We start from the raw sequence: 20176 nt of genomic DNA, 5'->3' as shown, positions 1-20176 counted from the left end.
GGACGATTAAACAGCACTACAGGTCTGCGCATGCAGAGTAAGGTAACCCCAGGACGGAATCAACCCTATTGGGCAAATCTAATGCCAGTTGGTAACCCTGGCAGCTGCAGGATGGTCCCTATGTATCAAATGCTCTCTGCCATTGTGGGCTGCGAGGTGGCAGCAGGCAGAGAGCATCGCAAGAGAGGAGGAGTCTGGCTAGGGACTCGGGGAGGAGGGACCCTTTGATAAGCTGAAGGCGTCTCTTTCTTTCATCAGGCACAATGATGACGTGCAGTATACGTCTGGGCTGAGGCAGAGATCTTTTGTGGTGGACAGTCCTGGCTTTCAGCCTTTCACAAAGGAACTCGATTCCAGTAGCAACAGCAGCAATCGAGTAAGTGTGGGTGATGTGGGGACTGGGAGCTCTTGATTTGCATAGGAAGAAAAATGCTCTGCAGGATCCTGCTCGGTGATAGGCTGCTAGATTTTGTTTTCAGTATTTGTAACGGCGGGGCTCAGCTGAGGAATTTGATCTTTCAGCCCTGCTGCTGGGGAGGGAGGTGGAGTGTTTGAATATGCTGTAGCCTTTGGCAGAGGAATGGTAGCTATCAGCCCTGTGTGCAGTGCAGAGCCCAGGTCAACTTGTCAGGAGGCAGGAGAAGGGGCGAAGGCGTTACAAAAACAGGGCACTTGCCCTGGGTCTCCATGGCATCGCTGACTTCCTGTGCCAAGGGTGAACTATGCCAAGTAGTGAGATTGAAGGCCAAAGAATGAGTTTTTCAGATGTAAATCCAGGGTATAAATCTAGAATGATTTTAGTACAGTACTGTATTGCTTTGCAAATGAATCAAGGCTGCATTCTATGATACTGTTTTTGCTTTGGAGCCTCTGAAAGAATACAGACAAAATGGGGAGCAGTTTGGTTAAATTTTTTTGAGCTAAAAATTGTCTACTACCCAGTAGATAAAAGTATGTACACTGATTTCAGACCACATGTACTTGCAGTAAAGGGAAAAGAGACAGGTGAGCAGGGGGAAGCAGTAGGCAGGTAGATGTGCTCAGATTTCTTACAATTGAACCACCTGGTTTACTTTTCTTAAGTCTTTCCTCTCATGAAAGCAGTGATCAAGATCAGTGCACTGGTACTGAAGCTCTGATGAGTGAGAAATAAGTCTCAAAAAGCGTGAGAGTGAGAGAGCTTTCAAATGAGTGTGACTCACTGCCTAATGAGTGAGACTTTTCATCTCATACCCACCACAAGCCCTGGCAAGGGGAGGAGTGGAGGTGTTAGGGGGAGGGGGCTGGGCCTACTTGCTACAGGGGCCCCAAGCCTGCTTGAAGTTGAAGGAAATATAGCCTGCTGGTGGGCTTTGGGCTCTTTGTCCAAAAATGTGCCCTGGGCCCCAGTACATTTAACAAGAGCGCTGAGTGAATCTGGGGGTCTGTATTCTCTGAGAGTTAAATGTTTCTGATGTATTCATCACCAAGGTTGCCAGGTGGAAAATTTTTTTCCCACCCAAACCAGCCTAAATCCAGCCCCAAACCTGCCCAAACTCAAACCCCGCCCCTGACACCCCCGCCGTCATCGGCCCCGCCCAGAACGTCACTAACCCCGCCCCCGCGGCCGAAAAACCGCCCAAAACACAAAAAAGAAGCCCAAAAAACTGCAACCCGCCGCGGGCAAAAATTTCCTGCGGCGGGTCGCGGAAAACCGCCCAATTGGGCTGTAAAACCGCCCACCTGGCAACACTGTTCATCACTTTGTGTCAATATTGGATGTACAGGGTGTCATTTTCCTTACAGTCAAAGCTTACACAAGGAAATCTGGTTTAATCCTACTGCATCTGCTTGTGATGTTGAGCAAGAGATTTTTAACCCTTCATTGCCTTGGGTATGAACTTATTGTAAGCCCTTGAGGGACAGAAAAATAACCTACTGTCTGTACCTGAATGTAAATTCACCTTGAACTACTACTGAAAAAATGTGTGATCTAAATCCAAAATCACTTCCTGTCTGCCTTCAGTTGTAAATGTACAGAACTCAACCTCGGGATAAAAAATTACTGATGATGATTGGAACTAGCTGGGCTCCAAAAACTAGTGAGTGTTAGACATTATGCCAGATAATTTATAAAGTAATTAACAGTGTAGCCACAAAGCAGACAGGTGATTATGGATTAGGTCTGTACCGAATAGTTGATTCGTTTCAGCCCCCAATAGTGCTCCAAATACACTATTCATATTCGTCCGAATAGCAATTTGAATTTGAATACGAGTAATCCGGTACACTACTGTGCTAAATCCTACTGAAATAAACATTTGATCTTTGATTTCACTTTGCTTCTTTTATTATTTGCTATGTTAAAGCTCACCCATTATTCGTATTCGGCCAAATATTAAAATATGCCATTCGGTACAGCTCTAGTTTGGATTGGAGTTTTCAATACTTCAGGTGTTTGCTGTTTTCAAAAACATAAGAAGATGGCCCAAGATCCCCTTTAGCTCAGTTGCAATATCTGCTGTCAGGTTTTTTCTTTCCATGTTTCAGTTGTGATATCACACAGAATAACCTTGGACAGAACTATAACAGGAAAAGCTCAGAACAGTGTCTGTGGTCTTCATTGTTCTGGCGGAATAGGGGGTAACTAGGAGCATGATCACTTTTACCTATGGAAAAAGGGGGCAGCTACTCTGAGTCCATCTTAACAGGGACTCATAAGTAAAAGTGTCCCTGACTACAGCATTGTCCTTCTCTCCCCCTCCGGGCAGCGGCTTTGGCTGGTAAGAAGGTAAAAAGATGTGCTAATGCACAGGGAAGGGGGGAGGGCCATGCTTCAGCAGTGCATGGGGGACCCAGTTACAGCTGCTCCCAGATCATCTGAGGTGGACTCTAGGTATCTTTTCCAACATGTGATTCAACTTGCTCTGAAATTCAGTGATTTTCATTGGTCCTACACTTTATTTTAGGTGTTTTCTCATGTTAATGGATTTATCAGATCTGTGGACTAGGCACTGGATGAATTCAACACGTGGGAGAAGGCACTGAGCCACTACCATCTTCCAGGGATGTTTTCACCTCTGGAGTTTGGAGGTAGACTTAACAGCAAGTGACCAAAGACAAGGTTGTGGTTAAGGATCCGTTGAGAGAAAGCCATGGGCGTGAACTCTTCTACCTCTCACTTCTTCAAGTTCAAGCTTTGTCTCCTCTTTGCTTTGTGTGTGGTGATGGTGATCTGGACCTCGTTTTCCTACATGGAAGATGCCATATGGGTCTCCCAGAAAACAAAGACCTTTGTGGAGCACTTTAGAAAGATGATGATTGAGAAGGACCCGGAGAAAGAGACTTCTGCTGCCATTGAAATACCTGCAGAAAAGTCTGATCTGAGGCTGTGCCCGGCCCTGTCTCCATACCTGCGTAAGTAAGCAGTTTTACTGTGTCGTGCTCTGTAATGTCAGTTTCTGCTCACCATTTTAGTCTCTCCTCTTGCAGGTAACTTCTTCCTACTTAGGTCAACAGGAAGGCCCACACTTTCTCAAACAGACAAAATTTAATAACAAAGGGGCCAATGTATAACCCAAGAAAATATTTGTTGGTCAGTACCAGTTTTATACAAAATTTAACTAAGATGAGCTCTAATTTAAATCCTTAGCTAAATTTCACATGATTTTCTTATGTGTTTCCACAGCCAAGAACTTAATGCATTCTGGGCTATGACATCAACATGTGAGAAATGCAAAACTGCCCTTTGGGGGTGGCATGATTAAAAATTTAAGGGCCCGAACTGGGGGGGGGAGTTGAAATATTTGTTGGCCCAATAGACCTGAAGCTTCCCCCACCCTGACACACAGCTAAAAGTTGAGAAACAACTCCCTCCCTGAACCTCAGCCCTGTCCCTTCCATAAGGTCAGACTGGTCTGTCCCCTCCTCCTTTCCTTTCCTGGTGCTTCTCCCACCTTTTGTGGGTGCATGTTGAAAGACTTTTTTTCTAATGAACTCTGGCAGAGAACAAGCAGAGTAAAAAACCCCTTTTTTTTCAGAAGGCTTTAAGGGCCCTGTTTACTAAGCCACGGTATAGGCGCATTAACTGTGTAGGCACCTACAATATCCCTATAGGCGCCTACATGTTTAACACGTACACTAATTGTAGGCATGTTAAAAATGCTAACGTGCCTTAGTAAACAGGGCCCTAAATCTGGAAAGCTTCTCCAATGTATTTCTCTTGCTTTCAGAAAAAGATGGCAAAATACATGATGACATTTTTTTGTTCAGTTGTAATGCTTCTTTTGAAATTTATCACACATCTCAAAATTATTCTTCTTTGAAATGGGCTGAACTTGCTACTGTTTTATTTGGGCTTAAATGGTTTTTTTTTGTTTTTTTACTTTACTGCTTGAAATTTTCTTGGATTGGAATATTTTCTTTATCTTATTTAGAAATTTATTTTCAAAACCTTGGGGTTATATTTCACATATTGCCAATACGGCCTAATGTGGATCACAAATGATTCAGCTTTCATACCTCTGTATACTTCACTTGATTGAAGACCACTTGGATACCAAGGACAAGATTAAGAACTGACTATTAAATCTAAATAAGCAACTTAAAAAATTGTTGACTCTCTGAGTAAGACCAATATAACACTTTTAATTATATGTATTCATATAGAGGGGCATTTTCAATATGCAGTCTAAGTCCAACTTTGGACGTTTTGCTACAAATGTCCAAAATTCAAGTGGGGAATATAGCCATTTTCAAAACAGAAAAAAAAGGTCTTATTGTTTTTTTTTTTTTTAATGGCTGTTTGCTAGATGTTTTTAATGCTGTGCGCGTTTATCTTTTTGGTCCAAAATATCCATGTGAAAAATGCTCAAAATCAAGCCATTGGGATGTAGGAGGAGCCAGCATTCTTAGTAGACTGGCCACACAGACATCCCATGAGAGTAATGGGGCACCCTAGGGGGCACTGCAGTGGACTTCAAATAAATGGTCCCAGGTACACATCTCATCGTTGCTCCCTTATCTTGTCTGCTGAGCCCCTCAAAACCCCCAACCCCCAACCGTACACCACTACAGTAGCCCTTATGGGTGAAGGGGGCACCTATATATAGGCACAGTGGGTTTGTGGTGAGTTTTGGAGGTCTCACAGTTTCCACCACAAGTGTAACGGGTAGGGAGAGGTATGGACCTGGGTCCACCTGTCTGCAGTGCACTGCACCCACCACTAAATTACTCCAGGGACATGAATGTTGCTCTAATTACCTGAGTATAACATCTGAGGCTGGTAAGTAATGTTTTTAATCACATTTTTGGGGTGTAGGAGGGGGTTAGTGATCCCTGGGGGAGTAAGGGGAGGTAATCCCTGATTCTCTCCAGTGGTCATCTGGTCATTTAGGGTATTTTTTGTGGCTTATTTAATAAAACAGGTCTAGATCAAAATGTCCAACTTAGCCCTGGATGTTTTGTTTTTGCTTTGTTCCATTATGGCAGAAAAACATCCAACTGTTAGGAACGCCCAGATCAGGGCCTGCCCAACCCGGTAAGCGGGGTAAGCACCGCAGGGGGGCGCCTGCCTGCATCATGCAATTTTCCCTGCCCGACCTCTTCTCCCATCTCCCTCAACACAGTCCACCTGCCCCTCACCTTCCTGCATGCCGCCCAGAATTTAAAAGTCATCTTACCGGGGTCCCGGCGGCAGCAGTGAAAGGCGAGCAGGCTCGGCGAGTCGGCGCTTTTCCCTTCTCTTCGCTCTCAGCTCTGCCTCTGGTCCCGCCCTCATTTCTTGTTTCCGCAAGGGCGGAAACTCAGAGGAGAGGGAGAGGGGCCTGGAACTCAGAGGAGACGGAGGGAGAAGAGAGAAAGAAGATGCTAGACGGGGGGGGGGGGGGGGGGGGCAAGCTAACTGATAGTCTGCAGGGGGGCACCAGAGACCCTAGGACCGGCCCTGGCCCAGATCCCGCCCTGAACATGCCCACCTGTGATTTGAACACACTTCTGACGGATGGTTTTGTGAGAAAAAGATCCAAATGCAGATTTGTGCCACTTTTTGAATGTTTTTCTCTTTGAAAATAAGCCCCATAGTAATGTCGAGATGATAGTGTATATAGGGATCCTTTTTACTAAGCTGCATTAGGTGCTATTGCAGCTTAAAATAGTGTACTGCAGGGTGTACTGCAAGTCATGCTCATGCAGGGCTGCCGAGGGGGGGGGGGGGGGAGAGAAAAATTCCCCTGGGCCTGGCCTCCAAGTGGGCCCAGCGCAAGATTCTCTCTCTCTCTCTCTCTCCCTCTCTGTCCTGACGGGCCCCGAGTGATTGGGTCCCGACAGGAGCAGCAGAGAAAAAAACTCGGGTGTCGGGCTCCCCTCCAGCGCTGCTCTTTGCTCGCTTCTACTATTGTGTCCAGTGACTGCTTTTCCCCCTCAGGCACATGCTTGGTTTTGAAACAGACCTTTTGCGATGAGAGAACAAAAGCAGCCGCAGGGGCAGGGCAGGCATGGAGTGAAGAGCAAAGCTGGATTCTTCCACTGACGGGGTCTCGGGATCCCCGCAAGCCCCAAGGCACCTCAGTTGCGGCAGCGGCCCTGCCCCGGGCCCAGCTCAGTCTCTCGGCAGCCCTGTGTTCATGCATCCTTCGGTAACTGACGAATTAGTTTGCACTAATCCAGGTGTTTGTTTATTTATTTTTGTGGAGTGGGCATTCCTGCACTAATTAGTTAGTGCATCCACATTACCGCTCACTAACTGGTTAGCGCAGGATTACTACATGAGCCTTTACCGCCTGCACAATACGTGTTGGTAAATGCTTATGTGGTCATTTTTTATTTTATTGTTTTAATGGCTGCGCAGTAATGGTTCTGGAACTATTATTGCCTTGGAGTTTGTTTTTAAAATATTATTGCATGGCCATTAATAGAAAAAAAATAGAAAATTTGGCTGGTTTTACTGCTGTGGTAAAAATGACCTTACCATGCGGGAATAGTGAAGACTTGACAATCAGTGTTTAAGCATGGGTGACTGGTGCTCACACAGAGTGGCGAGCATGGCTCTGGCCACCTTGTTGGGCAGACTGGATGGACCGTGGGGATCTTTATCTGCCATCATTTGCTGTGTAAAGGTGCGACAAAGCCAGTTTTTGCCGTGGCATAGTAAAAGGACCTCATAGTTATTAAGCCTTATCTCATGGTGTTTTTAGTCTTCCAGCTACACAGTTAACCTTGTTTACTGTTTAGTTGGTTTACATCTTCAGTTGTAGAAATAAAGGTCAGCAAATAGGTTTAAGGTGAGTTAGTCCATTAACAAGATCTCAATACATCTGTGACTAGCATTGGAGAAATATACTCCCTTCAAGTCTGCTTGATTAAACCATGGTCTCAAAAGCTAAACGTAATCACATGCAACTTATTGACAGTTATTACATATTGAAGTAGACTAACTGATGCTTGAGGGTCTGAGTCTGACAATGATAATCCTTGGACTCAATCCCTGGAATTGCATTTGAATATAAGGCTACAACTCTAGAAATTTTAAATATTTCGCTGATGTAAAGGATCATGGATTTGGTTGTATGGTTCACATTTTTATTATATGCAGGTATTTTCTCTGTCCCTAGTGGGCTAACAATCTAAGGGGGCCCTTTTTACAAAGCTGTGATAAGCACTAACACAGGAATGCCAAAGGCAAAAATGGCGCACAGCAGGGCGTGTCATGGTAATTTTTGCCACGTGCATGTGCTATGCATGCACTAAACATTTTTTGTGCAGGGGGTGTGTTTGGGGTTGCGGAGAGTGGGCGTTCTCTGTGCTATCTGTTAGTGCAGCTAAATTGCCATGCGCTAACCGATTAGCGCATTCTTAGTGCATGAGTCTTTTCCACCTACAAAACGGGTGGCGCTAATCTGTTCTAATGGCCAAGTGCTAATGACAAAATTTGCATGTTCCCATTAATACAAAAAATAGGAAATTCAGCCATTTTACACCAGAGGTAAAAATGGCCTTAGTGTGCAGGAAAGACCTGCGTAAGAGCACGCTAAGGCTACTTTTTACTGTTGTTTGGTAAAAGGGCCCTAAGTTTTTGTACCTGGGCAGTGGAGGGTTAAGTGACTTGCCCATGGTCACAAGGAGCTGCAGTGGGAATTGAACTCGATTCCCCATTTTCTTAGTGCACTGCATCCTCCACACTGGCTGGTATGATATAATAAACATAAGAGAAATCCCTCCCCACTGTGGGTAACATGAGTGCATTCTTTAATCTGCTCTCCTTGTGGTTTTGATGGGGACAAACAGTTCTGCCTTGGTAGGCTTCTGTAATAGTTGACAAAAGATGATAATTTTCACCTACTAATATCTAACAAATGATTACAAGGTTACATTTGCTGTTGGTGAAATGCGTGCCCTACTGTTTAACCAAAATCAAAGCTGTGACAGAATTCAAGTATACTTTGGATATGGATAGTGGAGCATGAACAAGCTTAAACTCAAAACAAACCCAATTTAATCCTGGAGAACAAGAATGGGTATCACAAGAAAAACTAATTTTCTCAGGGCAATTTCTCCAGCTGGGTTAGTTTTGTGCATACCAGTTCAGAAATGAACCTAGATCCTAAGCATGTGTGAATCTGTGTTTGAGACTGACTAAACAATAAATTCAATGTGTGTTCTGTCCTCCGACAGCCTCGCACTAGTTTATAACGTGATCCTAAAATGTGTGTAATGCCTTTACTGTTATTCTCAGTCCCAAGGACTATCATTGCTGCAGTTTCCCCACTGGAAAAATACATGAGCAATGCACTGTGGGTAATGTAGTTCACAGGCAGTGCAACCACACTTGTTTGGCTGTGTAAGAACTGCTATCACTGGTTGTGAGACTGCTCAGACCTTCTCTCTCTCCCTCTCTCTCTCTCTCTGCCAAGCTTGGCTCTTTTGTCTTCCTGCTCAGTCTTACTATTCTGTCCACAGAGGTCAGCCAGGTATGACCTTTCCCTCCTATCTCTAGGACTACCCCTTGCTATCCGATAGCAGGCTCTGTCCCCATTGGTCTCTATCTGCTCCTCCCTGTGTGAAGCCCCAACACTTCTTTGTCCTTTCAGCCACGAGGGGCTTCTTCCTCCATTACAGCCAGGGACATGGAGCCAACACCATCACGCTCCAGACAGCTCTGTCCTGATCAAACTCCCTGTAACGAACCTGGATTTTTTACCCTGTAAATATCTTCTTCCAAATGAGATATTGCACATTGCAGTCACCCAGCTTTGGACTATTTCTACCTGTTCAACTACTTTCCCCTCCCCCTGCAGTACAACTACCTCTCTTCAGATCTCCACCTTCCACAGCCTCCAGATTAAGAAGTCTCTGTATCCTGAACATCTATCTGTGAGTAAATTATCTGTGATTTATTCAATAAAAGAGACTTTATAAAATAATAGAGACTTCAGGTGATTGCTGCGCCAGGGTTATGCTCCATGATATTGGGGCTTCTTATTACCAAGCTCCAAGAGTCATGACAGTAAAAAATCCAGCATTATAACTGAATAGCTGTGAGGAAAGTTTGGAGCAGGACAACTGTGCCTTTAAGAGAACAGAAGGGTCAAGTGTGTGGAAAAGAAAAGGAAAATCAGTAACTGCGCATTGTCTGGATGTTAATTGATCTGCATTCTAGTGAAGCCATAAGGAAAGCAATGTTGGATGATCTGTTAAAGTTAAAATGCATTTACTAGATAAGTGGAGCTTGTGAAAGAAGCAGAAAATCGTGGAGGTTTAAACTGAATCCAGTGTCTGCCTGCATTCTTGATAGTGATTAATTTAAATACCCTCTCCTGCACAGAAGGGACCCCTTCTCATCTGGCTCACCAGTAAGCAAAGTAAAAAACCAGAATTAAAACAGCCATCTGCACTGTGTTTAAAGAAATCAGTGACTCTGCTAGCACTGCCTATGTTAATTGAAATGCATTTAAATGAACTTGCAGCCAAAGAAAGCAACATTGGACTGTTTAAAGTTTAAGAGCATGTATCAGAAGAACTTAGTTGTGAAAAAGCAGAAGATTGTGGAGTTCTAAACTCAAACCAGAAGGTGTGTTGCATGTCCTAAGGGTGATTGAGTTAAACGCCCTTCTATTGTGTTTCTAAGTATTCTTCCTTGCTCGAGAGCAGCCCCCACCACTTCTGGGTCATCAGTAAATATAGCCAGCAGCTAAAAAGTCAGAGAGAGAGGAAAACTGTTTTTGTATTGACAAACCTGTGAACGTTTAACTTTGAAGCAAGCAAGACATCAGAGTGAGCCAAAGAATGTGCAGCTAGCTCTTTGTCTGAATATCACACCTCTGTGATTACTGAGGACACTTGGAAGGTCCCCCTCCCCTCTCCCTCCAGCTTCAGAAATCTGAGCCCTGAAGGTCTTTGGGCAAGAAGGGCGGGAGGCAATCTGTTGCTAGGTTACTGCTTGAAGCCACAGCCCTGACTCAGAGCTACTCTCTCCAGTCCCCCCTCCTTCCTCCTTTGCCCAGTAACATAACAGTGAAACTTGATCCAGTTGAATCCAACAGCTTGAAAGACAAACTGCTTCGTGCTGGGTAATCCTTACATCCCCAGCCCCCCTGCACACAAGAGTTGACTTTTCACTTAATAAAGACAGATAAGCAAACCAGGGCAGGATGGCAGAACTTAACGCCTTACAGACAAGACCAGATGAAGTGTCCCCTGCACCAGGCGCACAGAAATGGCCAGAGGGCATCGCATTGTTCAAGAGCAGAAGAACTTGCCAGGTAACCCAGAAACTCCTGGAACTTTATCAAGCAAAGCAAGAAAAGTACAGCGAGAAACTAAGCCGTTCCAGCCAATCGACAGCCAGGTCGGCGGCCCTTCAGGCGTGGCTTATGGCACGGGTGGCCAAGGCTCAGTATCCTTACATTGCACAAGAAGCCGCCCTGAGGCTAAAACTGGTTGCGCTGGATGCTGAGGAAGCCCGCAGAAAGGCCAAGATGGAGGTTGGAGAAGCGCACATAAGGGCGGAGATGGAGGCTGAGACTGTGCGTGAAAAAGCTGGGCGAGACATTATCACAGAAGTGCTCCAGCAAGAGAAAAAACTAGCTTCACTAGAGGCAAAGGCCAAGGCTCTCAAAGCTGCTGCAGATCAGAATGACAGAAAGAAACTACTTAACCGCCTTGTCTCTGAAGATCCTGTGCTAAGAACCAAAGCTCATGCGATGGCACACACCCCATCACCTCCTACTACTACTACTACTACTACTACTATTTAGCATTTCTATAGCGCTACAAGGCATACGCAGCGCTGCACAAACATAGAAGAAAGACAGTCCCTGCTCAAAGAGCTTACAATCTAATAGACAAAAAATAAAGTAAGCAAATCAAATCAATTAATGTGGACGGGAAGGAAGAGAGGAGGGTAGGTGGAGGCGAGTGGTTACAAGTGGTTACGAGTCAAAAGCAATGTTAAAGAGGTGGGCTTTCAGTCTAGATTTAAAGGTGGCCAAGGATGGGGCAAGACGTAGGGGCTCAGGAAGTTTATTCCAGGCGTAGGGTGCAGCGAGACAGAAGGCGCGAAGTCTGGAGTTGGCAGTAGTGGAGAAGGGAACAGATAAGAAGGATTTATCCATGGAGCGGAGTGCACGGGAAGGGGTGTAGGGAAGGACGAGTGTGGAGAGATACTGGGGAGCAGCAGAGTGAATACATTTATAGGTTAGTAGAAGAAGTTTGAACAGGATGCGAAAACGGATAGGGAGCCAGTGAAGGGTCTTGAGGAGAGGGGTAGTATGAGTAAAGCGACCCTGGCGGAAGATGAGACGTGCAGCAGAGCTTTGAACCGACTGGAGAGGGGAGAGGTGACTAAGTGGGAGGCCAGTAAGAAGCAGATTGCAGTAGTCTAAACGAGAGGTGACAAGGGTGTGGATGAGGGTTTTGGTAGAGTGCTCGGAAAGAAAGGGGCGGATTTTACGGATGTTGTAAAGAAAGAAACGACAGGTCTTGGCAATCTGCTGGATATGAGCAGAGAAGGAGAGAGAAGAGTCAAAGATGACCCCAAGGTTTCGAGCTGAGGAGACAGGGAGAATGAGAGAGCCATCAACAGAAATAGAAAACGGGGGGAGCATTAAAGCAATTTGAGTCAGAAGAACCCTCATATACCGAGGAACCTGATCTACTTTCGTCAGAGTTTAACACACCCAAGATGTATGAGCCTAAAGCAGAGCACACTACAGAGGCAAGCTCGTACGACAGTGACTCACACGCAAGCATGCACACGGATGCACTACCACTAGCACTCGCTCCAGAAAGATGCGCTAACAGAGACGCTCCATCTCAGCAACAGAGTCTGAGCCTTCACACAGACTGGAGGCAGGAGAGACACGAGCAAGAATGCTCACCGCAAAGTCTGAGCCCTCGCGCAGGGCAGAAGCAAAGGGGACACGAGCAGGAACGCTCACCGCAGAGTCCGAGCCTTCACGCAGACTGGGGGCAGAAGAGATATGAGCAAGAACGCTCACCGCAGAGTCTGAGCCCTCATACAGGGTGGAAGAAAAAGGGAAACGAGCTAGAACACTCATCACAGAATCTGAGCCCTCGCGTAGGGCGGAAGCAAAGGAGGAACGAGCAAGAACGCTCACCGCAGAGTCTGAGCCCTCACACAGGGCAGAAGCAAAGGGGGAATGAGCAAGAACGCTCACCACAGAGTCCGAGCCTTCACGCAGACTGGGGGCAGAAGAGACATGAGCAAGAACGCTCACCGCAGAGTCTGAGCCCTCGTACAGGGTGGAAGCAAAAGGGAAACGAGCAAGAACGCTCACAGCAGAGTCTGAGCCCTCGCACAGGGCAGAAGCAAAGGGGACACGAGCAGGAACGCTCACCGCAGAGTCCGAGCCTTCACGCAGACTGGGGGCAGGAGAGACGAGCAAGAACGCTCACCGCAGAGTCTGAGCCCTCGCACAGGGCAGAAGCAAAAGGGAAATGAGCAAGAACGCTCACCACAGAGTCTGAGCCCTCACATAGGGCTGAAGCGAAAGGGAAACGAGCTAGAACACTCATCGCAAAGTCTAAGCCCTCGCACAGGGCAGAAGCAAGAGAGACCGGAGCAGTCGCTCTCAAGCAGAATATCGGCTGAACTCCCTTGGTCTAAACCAGAGGGAGCTGGACAGCCACACTCCGCTTCAAGTGTCGGAAAGGCGCAAGCCAACCAACTGGCAGTGACGTCAGCTGCTCGACTTAAAGCCACAGCAAGAGATGAGCCAGCAGAGTGTCTGACCAGCAAAGATCTGGGGAGCGCAGAGCTTACCCAGTCCAATGACCGCCCTGAGCGGCACAGGACGGAGAAATCCGATTCCGAGGATGCCATAGCAAGTATGAAGCTTACTCCTAAGCAAGAGAAGCACACGATGCTGCACGGGCTGAGAAAGGAAACAGCCACACGTGTAGAAGAATTGAATTCAGATCATCCTGCCAAAAATGGCAGAGTACCTATCAAGGGTACAGAACATGGCAACGACCAGAGCGTCTATGCCGTACACCCAGATGATGCCGAACCGAGTTCTAACCCCGCATCGAATCATGGCGGGGAGATGGAGGAGGAGAAGGCATCAACATTCCAAGCCACTCCGAGATGCACGAAGGTGTGTGAAGGAAACTGCGAAGGTAGATGCCGCACCAAGACATGCTTGACCGAAGTGCACCTTAAAGGACGACGTGACGAAGCAGCCAAAATGTACGTTGTCATAAATGAGCAGAGCAACAGGCCTCTTGCAAGGTCAGAGCGCCATGACCTGTTCGACATCCACCAAAACTACGCCCAAGACAGCATCAAAACTTGTGCAAAGGCCGTACAGACGGCAAGGCAAGCAGCAAGCGGTTACGCGATAGAGGCTATGAATGGCGACACCATGCCACAGTCACTCACAAAGTTTGAACGTGACCAGATACCAAATGACAAGGGTGAGAGTCCCACGCTACAGGCTGCCCGGAATCACCCTTACCTGAGGCCCACCACCGACCAGCTTGCATACTTGAAGCCAGACGCTGAGATCTCGCCTTTGCCAGACAGAGATGCACCAGAACCCCTGGGTATCCATGAATCAGGCAAGAGTCCATGCAGTGCTCCCTATGCACACCCACTCAACTTGGGTGGGACAACGGCAGGCGATGCCTGCCTCAAGCGAACAAGAAAGTCAAATGTCAAGGTACTTCACACCAATGTCCTAGACAGCGGGTGCTCTTCCTTGTTCGAGCCATGTACCAACCACTTAACCACCAAAGAAACTCCCACCCAGAAGGAACAGAGCATTGTCCCAACGCTCTACAAAACAGTCTCTCCAGCAAATCTAGGAGAACACCTGGGAAGCTCAGTGTTCCAGAACACCAAAGATGGAGACGAACCAGCCTTCTCCATAAAAGATAAAGAGTTCCTGAGCATGATGAACAAAGAGTTCAGTAAAGATGAGTCATTCCCTTCAGTAGACCATGCCAGAGACCTGAAAGATCTAGACTTGGGTGTGGACACACCCTCGTTTCAACGCCGCCTTGGCCTAAACTGGGAATTCTCCCTTTGGGTCTCCACCCAGCTGCACCAGCGCACCCAACGAAGCATCCTGTCTACAGTGAATGGCCCGTATGACCCACCGCCAAGATTTCGCTTCCTGGACCACCCGAAGAAGCACAAGCACAGAGAGTCGCCATCCTCCCATGAAGACCAAGGACTCAAAGACTCTCTCTCTCTTTTGTGTTGTCTAGTGTTGTTGTTGTCTGTCTCTCGTTTCAGCTCCTGTGTGATGAAGAAGATGACCCTACAGCCAGTACCACAACTGTGGTCGTGATCCCCCTCTGGTCCACACCTTGTCCTGAGGGTCAGCTGCTGTGCTGGCTACTGTCTGCGTGTTTCTCTCCTGTGTGTGTCAAGCCTCACTTTGGGTTCTGTGTATTTCCTGCCTCTGTCCTGTTTATAAGGAAGCGTAGCACTTCTACCTCGTTCATAGTCTGTGTGCCTATGGGCACTTCTGCCTCTGCTCTTCTCAGTCTGTTTGTGTGCTGGGTTCAACCTTCAGCCATAGTTCTGTTGTTTGTCTGTGTAGGTCAGATTTGTGTCCTGCCTAGTCGGCCTTGCTTGTTCTAGTTCTCCTCTACCTTAGCTCCAGCCTTAGTCTGTTGTCTGTCTCTAGGTCGGTTTCGTGTCCTGCCTAGCCTGCCTTGTTTGTTCTAGTCCCTCTCTGCCTTAGCTTCAGCCTTAGTCCTGTTGTTTGTCTGTGAGGGCTAGCTTTGTATCCTGCTTGTGTCTATCCTGGTTGTCTTCAGCTCCAGTCCCCTGCCTGCTCGTCTCTGCTTTGTTTGCTTTCAGCTCCCGTTCCTGCCAAGTTTGTTCCAGCATCCTGAATCCTGTTCCCGTCCAGCTTGTTCGAGCATCCTGAACCTGGTTCCAGCATCTTGAATCCTGTTCCTGCTAAGCGAAGCCCGTCCTAGCAACTGGTTCCAGCCAAACCAAGCTTGTTAGTCCAGTCCTGCTCGGGAGGTTTGCCTCCTGCTGCCGTTCGACGACAATAGGTCAAGAACTCACGTTGTTCCAGAGTTCGCGACTGTTTGTTTGAAGTCTGGGATCGTGACAGCCGATGGACAGCCTGAATGTCAATAATGGACCTTGCATGCGATTAATTTGATAAAGTGTGATAATAAGGATAGTGGTATCTACCAATACTAGGCGGGGAGTGTTCTGTCCTCCGACAGCCTCGCACTAGTTTATAACGTGATCCTAAAATGTGTGTAATGCCTTTACTCAGTCCCAAGGACTATCATTGCTGCAGTTTCCCCACTGGAAAAATACATGAGCAATGCACTGTGGGTAATGTAGTTCACAGGCAGTGCAACCACACTTGTTTGGCTGTGTAAGAACTGCTGTCACTGGTTGTGAGGCTGCTCAGACCTTCTCTCTCTCCCTCTCTCTCTGCCAAGCTTGGCTCTTTTGTCTTCCTGCTCAGTCTTACTATTCTGTCCACAGAGGTCAGCCAGGTATGACCTTTCCCTCCTATCTCTAGGACTACCCCTTGCTATCCGATAGCAGGCTCTGTCCCCATTGGTCTCTATCTGCTCCTCCCTGTGTGAAGCCCCAACACTTCTTTGTCCTTTCAGCCACGAGGGGCTTCTTCCTCCATTACAGCCAGGGACATGGAGCCAACACCATCACGCTCCAGACAGCTCTGTCCTGATCAAACTCCCTGTAACGAACCTGGATTTTTTACCCTGTAAATATCTTCTTCCAAATGAGATATTGCACATTGCAGTCACCCAGCTTTGGACTATTTCTACCTGTTCAACTACTTTCCCCTCCCCCTGCAGTACAACTACCTCTCTTCAGATCTCCACCTCCCACAGCCTCCAGATTAAGAAGTCTCTGTATCCTGAACATCTATCTGTGAGTAAATTATCTGTGATTTATTCAATAAAAGAGACTTTATAAAATAATAGAGACTTCAGGTGATTGCTGCGCCAGGATTATGCTCCATGATATTGGGGCTTCTTATTACCAAGCTCCAAGAGTCATGACATGTGTAGTTGGCAGCACTCAGTTTTTAGACGTGGCAGCCGGTCCTCGGTGTGGCAGAGCAAAGATGAACAAATAAATCCATTATTTTAGGCAGTTATTAATGTCTTTTTGTACATCACCAGTCTCCCACGTAATATGCCAAAATGTGTTTTAAATGTTAGTCATGTGAAGGCTCATTTTCAAAGCACATACATTTCCAAAGTTCCATAGGTTACCATGGGGCTCATTTTTAACTTTGTATATCTAAGGGGCCCTTTTACTAAGACGTGTAGGCGCATACATGTCCTACGTGTGTCAATTTGGAGTTACCGCCCGGCTATTGCATTTTTACGCGTGTCTGCTTTTCGTGTCGGAAAATAATTTTCCTGCGCGCGGCGGAAACTGGGCGGTAGTTGTCATTCTACATGCGTGGGCGATTACTGCATGGCTACCATGTGAGACCTTGCTGTTGTCAATAGGTGGCGGTAAGGTCTCAGACCCAAAATGGACACTCCAATTTTTATTTTGCCGCACATCCATTTTTGGCAAAAATTCTAAAAAAGTCCTTTTTTTTACAGGTGCACTGAAAAATGATTTGCATAAGGAGCAGTATCCTACAAGGGGTCTAGCTCTTGTAGATCCAAAAAACTGGGCAGACTAGATGGGCCATTTTGCTCTTTATCTATCATCATCCACCATGTAATGACATTACCATTTCACCATAAAAGAAGTACAGTACAGTCTTGATTATCTGACGTAAATGGGACTGAGGCGTCGTTGGATAAGTGAAAAGTCGGATAATACGAAAAACAATGGTAATCCCTTAAAAAATGCATGGAAAATATACTTTATGCATAAAGAACAGGCATGAGGTATCTGTATTTAAAATACAGTATTGTTTATTAACACTAACTAGCAGTGTGTAAAGCCGGAAAGCAGGAAGAGAACCTGCACAGTTCTTAACGGCAACGCGATGACATCACCGGGGTGATCTGTTGGATATGCTGGTTGGTCAGATTAGCGAAGGTCAGATATTTGAGACTGTACTGTATTTAATTGCTGAACACTGCAGCAACTTCAACTACAAAAAAAAAAGCGGCAATATTGATTTTCAATATGCGACTTAAAAAACAGTTGTTAATATCCTAGTCTGTGTCTGCGCACATAAGCTATCCGGGTACGGCCAATGTTCATTGCCATATTTGGATACTTGGCAAAGTTATGAAAGCTATTTATGTGGTCCAGTGTGCCCAGCACTAACCAGAGTGTGCTATGGCAACCAGAGTGGATATTCAGCAGTACTGGTTCAGTTAACTGCTGCTGAACATTTGCTCCTGGCCTACTCGGTGTGATTTAAGCAGTCAGGAGGCTCTCCTGTGTGGTTAACTCGCCGTGAATATTGATCCCAAAGTATTAAGCCTAAAGCATATATCAGGGCTTATCATATGCATGTGGTATATTAGGATTTAATTCATACATAGATCCTCCAACTTCTATTATTTTTACATTTTATGGGTAGGTAGTTGCCTCTTTTTATACCTGTGTTTTGAATCGGTGCTGAGGATTTACTGGGTGATCCATAGATTAAGAAAAGCCGTGCAGTTTAACTGCACAGCTGTGGTGCATTCATTCCAAGTTCTCCGATGTTATACTATGAATCGCATTTCACTGCCCTAGGAGGCTCAACACAACTTTCCTTCAAACCATCCCTCACCCTAAAAGAAGTGGAGAAGAAGAATCCTAACGTACTTAAGGGCCGGTACCATCCAACTGAATGTCAGTCCTTGCAGCGTGTTGCCATCTTGATCCCACACCGGAATCGTGAGAAGCACCTTTTATACCTAATGGACCACCTTCACCCATTTCTCCAGAGGCAGCAGCTGGACTATTCCATCTATATCATTCATCAGGTGAGCCAGGTGCCAGTGGGGGTCTAACTAATACATAAGATACAACTACAGGGGCTCCCTACTATGTCTTCCCTTGATCTCCCATCCTTTATCCTTGGCCATTGTATATGTTAGAGACGAGACAGCTGAGGGGAAATATGATTAGAGGTAAAAATACTGACTAGAGTGGAATGGGTAGACATAAATCGCTTGTTTACGGTTTCCAAAAATATAAGGACTAGAGGACACATGATGAAGTTACTCGGTAGTAAAATTAAAACAAAATGGAGAAAATATTTCTTCACTCAACGTGTAATTAAACTCTGGAATTTGGTGCCAGAGAATGTGGTAAAAGTGGTTAGCGTAGCAGGGTTTAAAGAAAGTTTGGACAAGTTCCTAAAGGAAAAGTCCATAGTCCATTATTAAGATGGACTTGAGAAAATCCACTGCTTATTTCTAGGATAAACAGTATAAAATCTGTTTTACTCTTTTGGGAACTGCCAGGTACTTGTGACCTGGATTGGCCAATGTTGGAAACAGAATACTGGGCTTGATGGACCTTTGGTCTGTCCCACTATGGTGATACTTATGTTTTTTTTTTTTTTTTTCACTTAGTAGGATAAAAATTAATGATCACCAGTTTGAACAGAATCACCATGTTAAAGCATTGGTATTATGAAAAGAACAATTTTCAAAGATATTTCCATGCATAAAACAGGGTTTTTTTTATGTCTGAAAATAAGATTTTGCTCAATACATACACACACACAGCCATTATGCACATATTGTGGAGGTGTTCCCTGGGATTAGGGTTAGGGCAGAGTGCATAGTATATGCCTAGGTTTTCGTACAGTGGCAAATTTGTGTGTGTACTTTGCCCAGAGTCTATTTTTGAAGAGAATTTTTTTTTCTCTTTTGAAAATTGGTGTATAGCTTGTGGATAAAAAGTACAAAAAGGCTTTACAAACTTATGCTTTTAGTTGTCCCCATGACGATTGGTTTATTTTGCCAGTTGCTTAAACTGTCTATTCCCCTTTCTATTTTACATTCCATATGAAAATATGAAAGGTTTTGCAAATCTTCTACAGTGTAGTCAACAAGCATATTGTTCATTGTTATCCATTATAGTTTTGGGAAGAGTGGAATATTTAAGCCAATAAATCCAATCGCATCCAGTGTTCATTATTGGACACACATTCTAGTGCCACTTTTGATATATGTAAACCTTTTATCTCTACCTTATGGTCAAATGAATGATTTTGGGAACAGAGAGGCTTAAAATTGAGGACTAGAGAGTTGCATGGGACATAAAAATTCACGTATCCCCAATGGAATCCAACCTATACCCACTAAGATCCATTCCATCCCCACTATTGATCTCCTCCAACCCCACCTGGGAGTCAATGCTATTATTTACTTGCATGCAGCCCTCTGTTTCCTCCCAACCCCAACAGCATCCCGTGTTTTTTAGGATGAAATTCACTGTTCAACCAATGAGTGTTCCAAGTCTCAGTCTGGTGTCCTGGGCTGCCTCTCTGGGCATTCCAAGCCTCATTCTGGCCCTCCAGTTGCCTCTCCATGCATTCCAAGCTTTGTTCTGGTGCTCCAACAATTCCCTCTTAGTGCATTCCAAGCCACATTCTGGAGTCACCAGAGATCCCATGGCAACTTCTTCCATCCCTATAAGAATCTCAGAGGTTCAGCGGGATTCCCGCATTCCCCATTCCCATGCAGCTCTCAATTCAAGACTTGGCATGCTTTTGTTTAGTCTTGAAAATGTTTAACATAAAATAGATTTAGA

The 20176-nt window shown here is 45.7% G+C and overlaps 1 protein-coding gene across 3 annotated transcripts in view; it reads left to right on the top strand.

Annotated features, from left to right (window-relative positions):
* Window positions 1-267: 267 nt before the first annotated feature.
* B4GALT4 (beta-1,4-galactosyltransferase 4) overlaps window positions 268-20176 on the top strand; it is a 90736-nt gene continuing 70827 nt past the window's right edge. For 2 of the 3 annotated variants that reach the window (XM_030203927.1, XM_030203929.1), the window contains exons 1-3: window positions 268-376; window positions 2949-3396; window positions 18164-18396. In XM_030203927.1, the coding sequence (XP_030059787.1) occupies window positions 3135-3396; window positions 18164-18396 (495 nt within the window). In that variant the 5' untranslated portion in view covers window positions 268-376; window positions 2949-3134. The remainder of the gene's footprint in view (window positions 377-2948; window positions 3397-18163; window positions 18397-20176) is intronic. The other variant, XM_030203928.1, reaches the window with a different exon arrangement.

This window comes from Microcaecilia unicolor, chromosome 5, assembly GCF_901765095.1.
Source record: "Microcaecilia unicolor chromosome 5, aMicUni1.1, whole genome shotgun sequence".
NCBI classification, from domain to species: domain Eukaryota; kingdom Metazoa; phylum Chordata; class Amphibia; order Gymnophiona; family Siphonopidae; genus Microcaecilia; species Microcaecilia unicolor.
The sequence above is the reverse complement of the archived record's forward strand: the minus strand, read 5'-3'. Positions and strand labels throughout refer to the sequence as shown.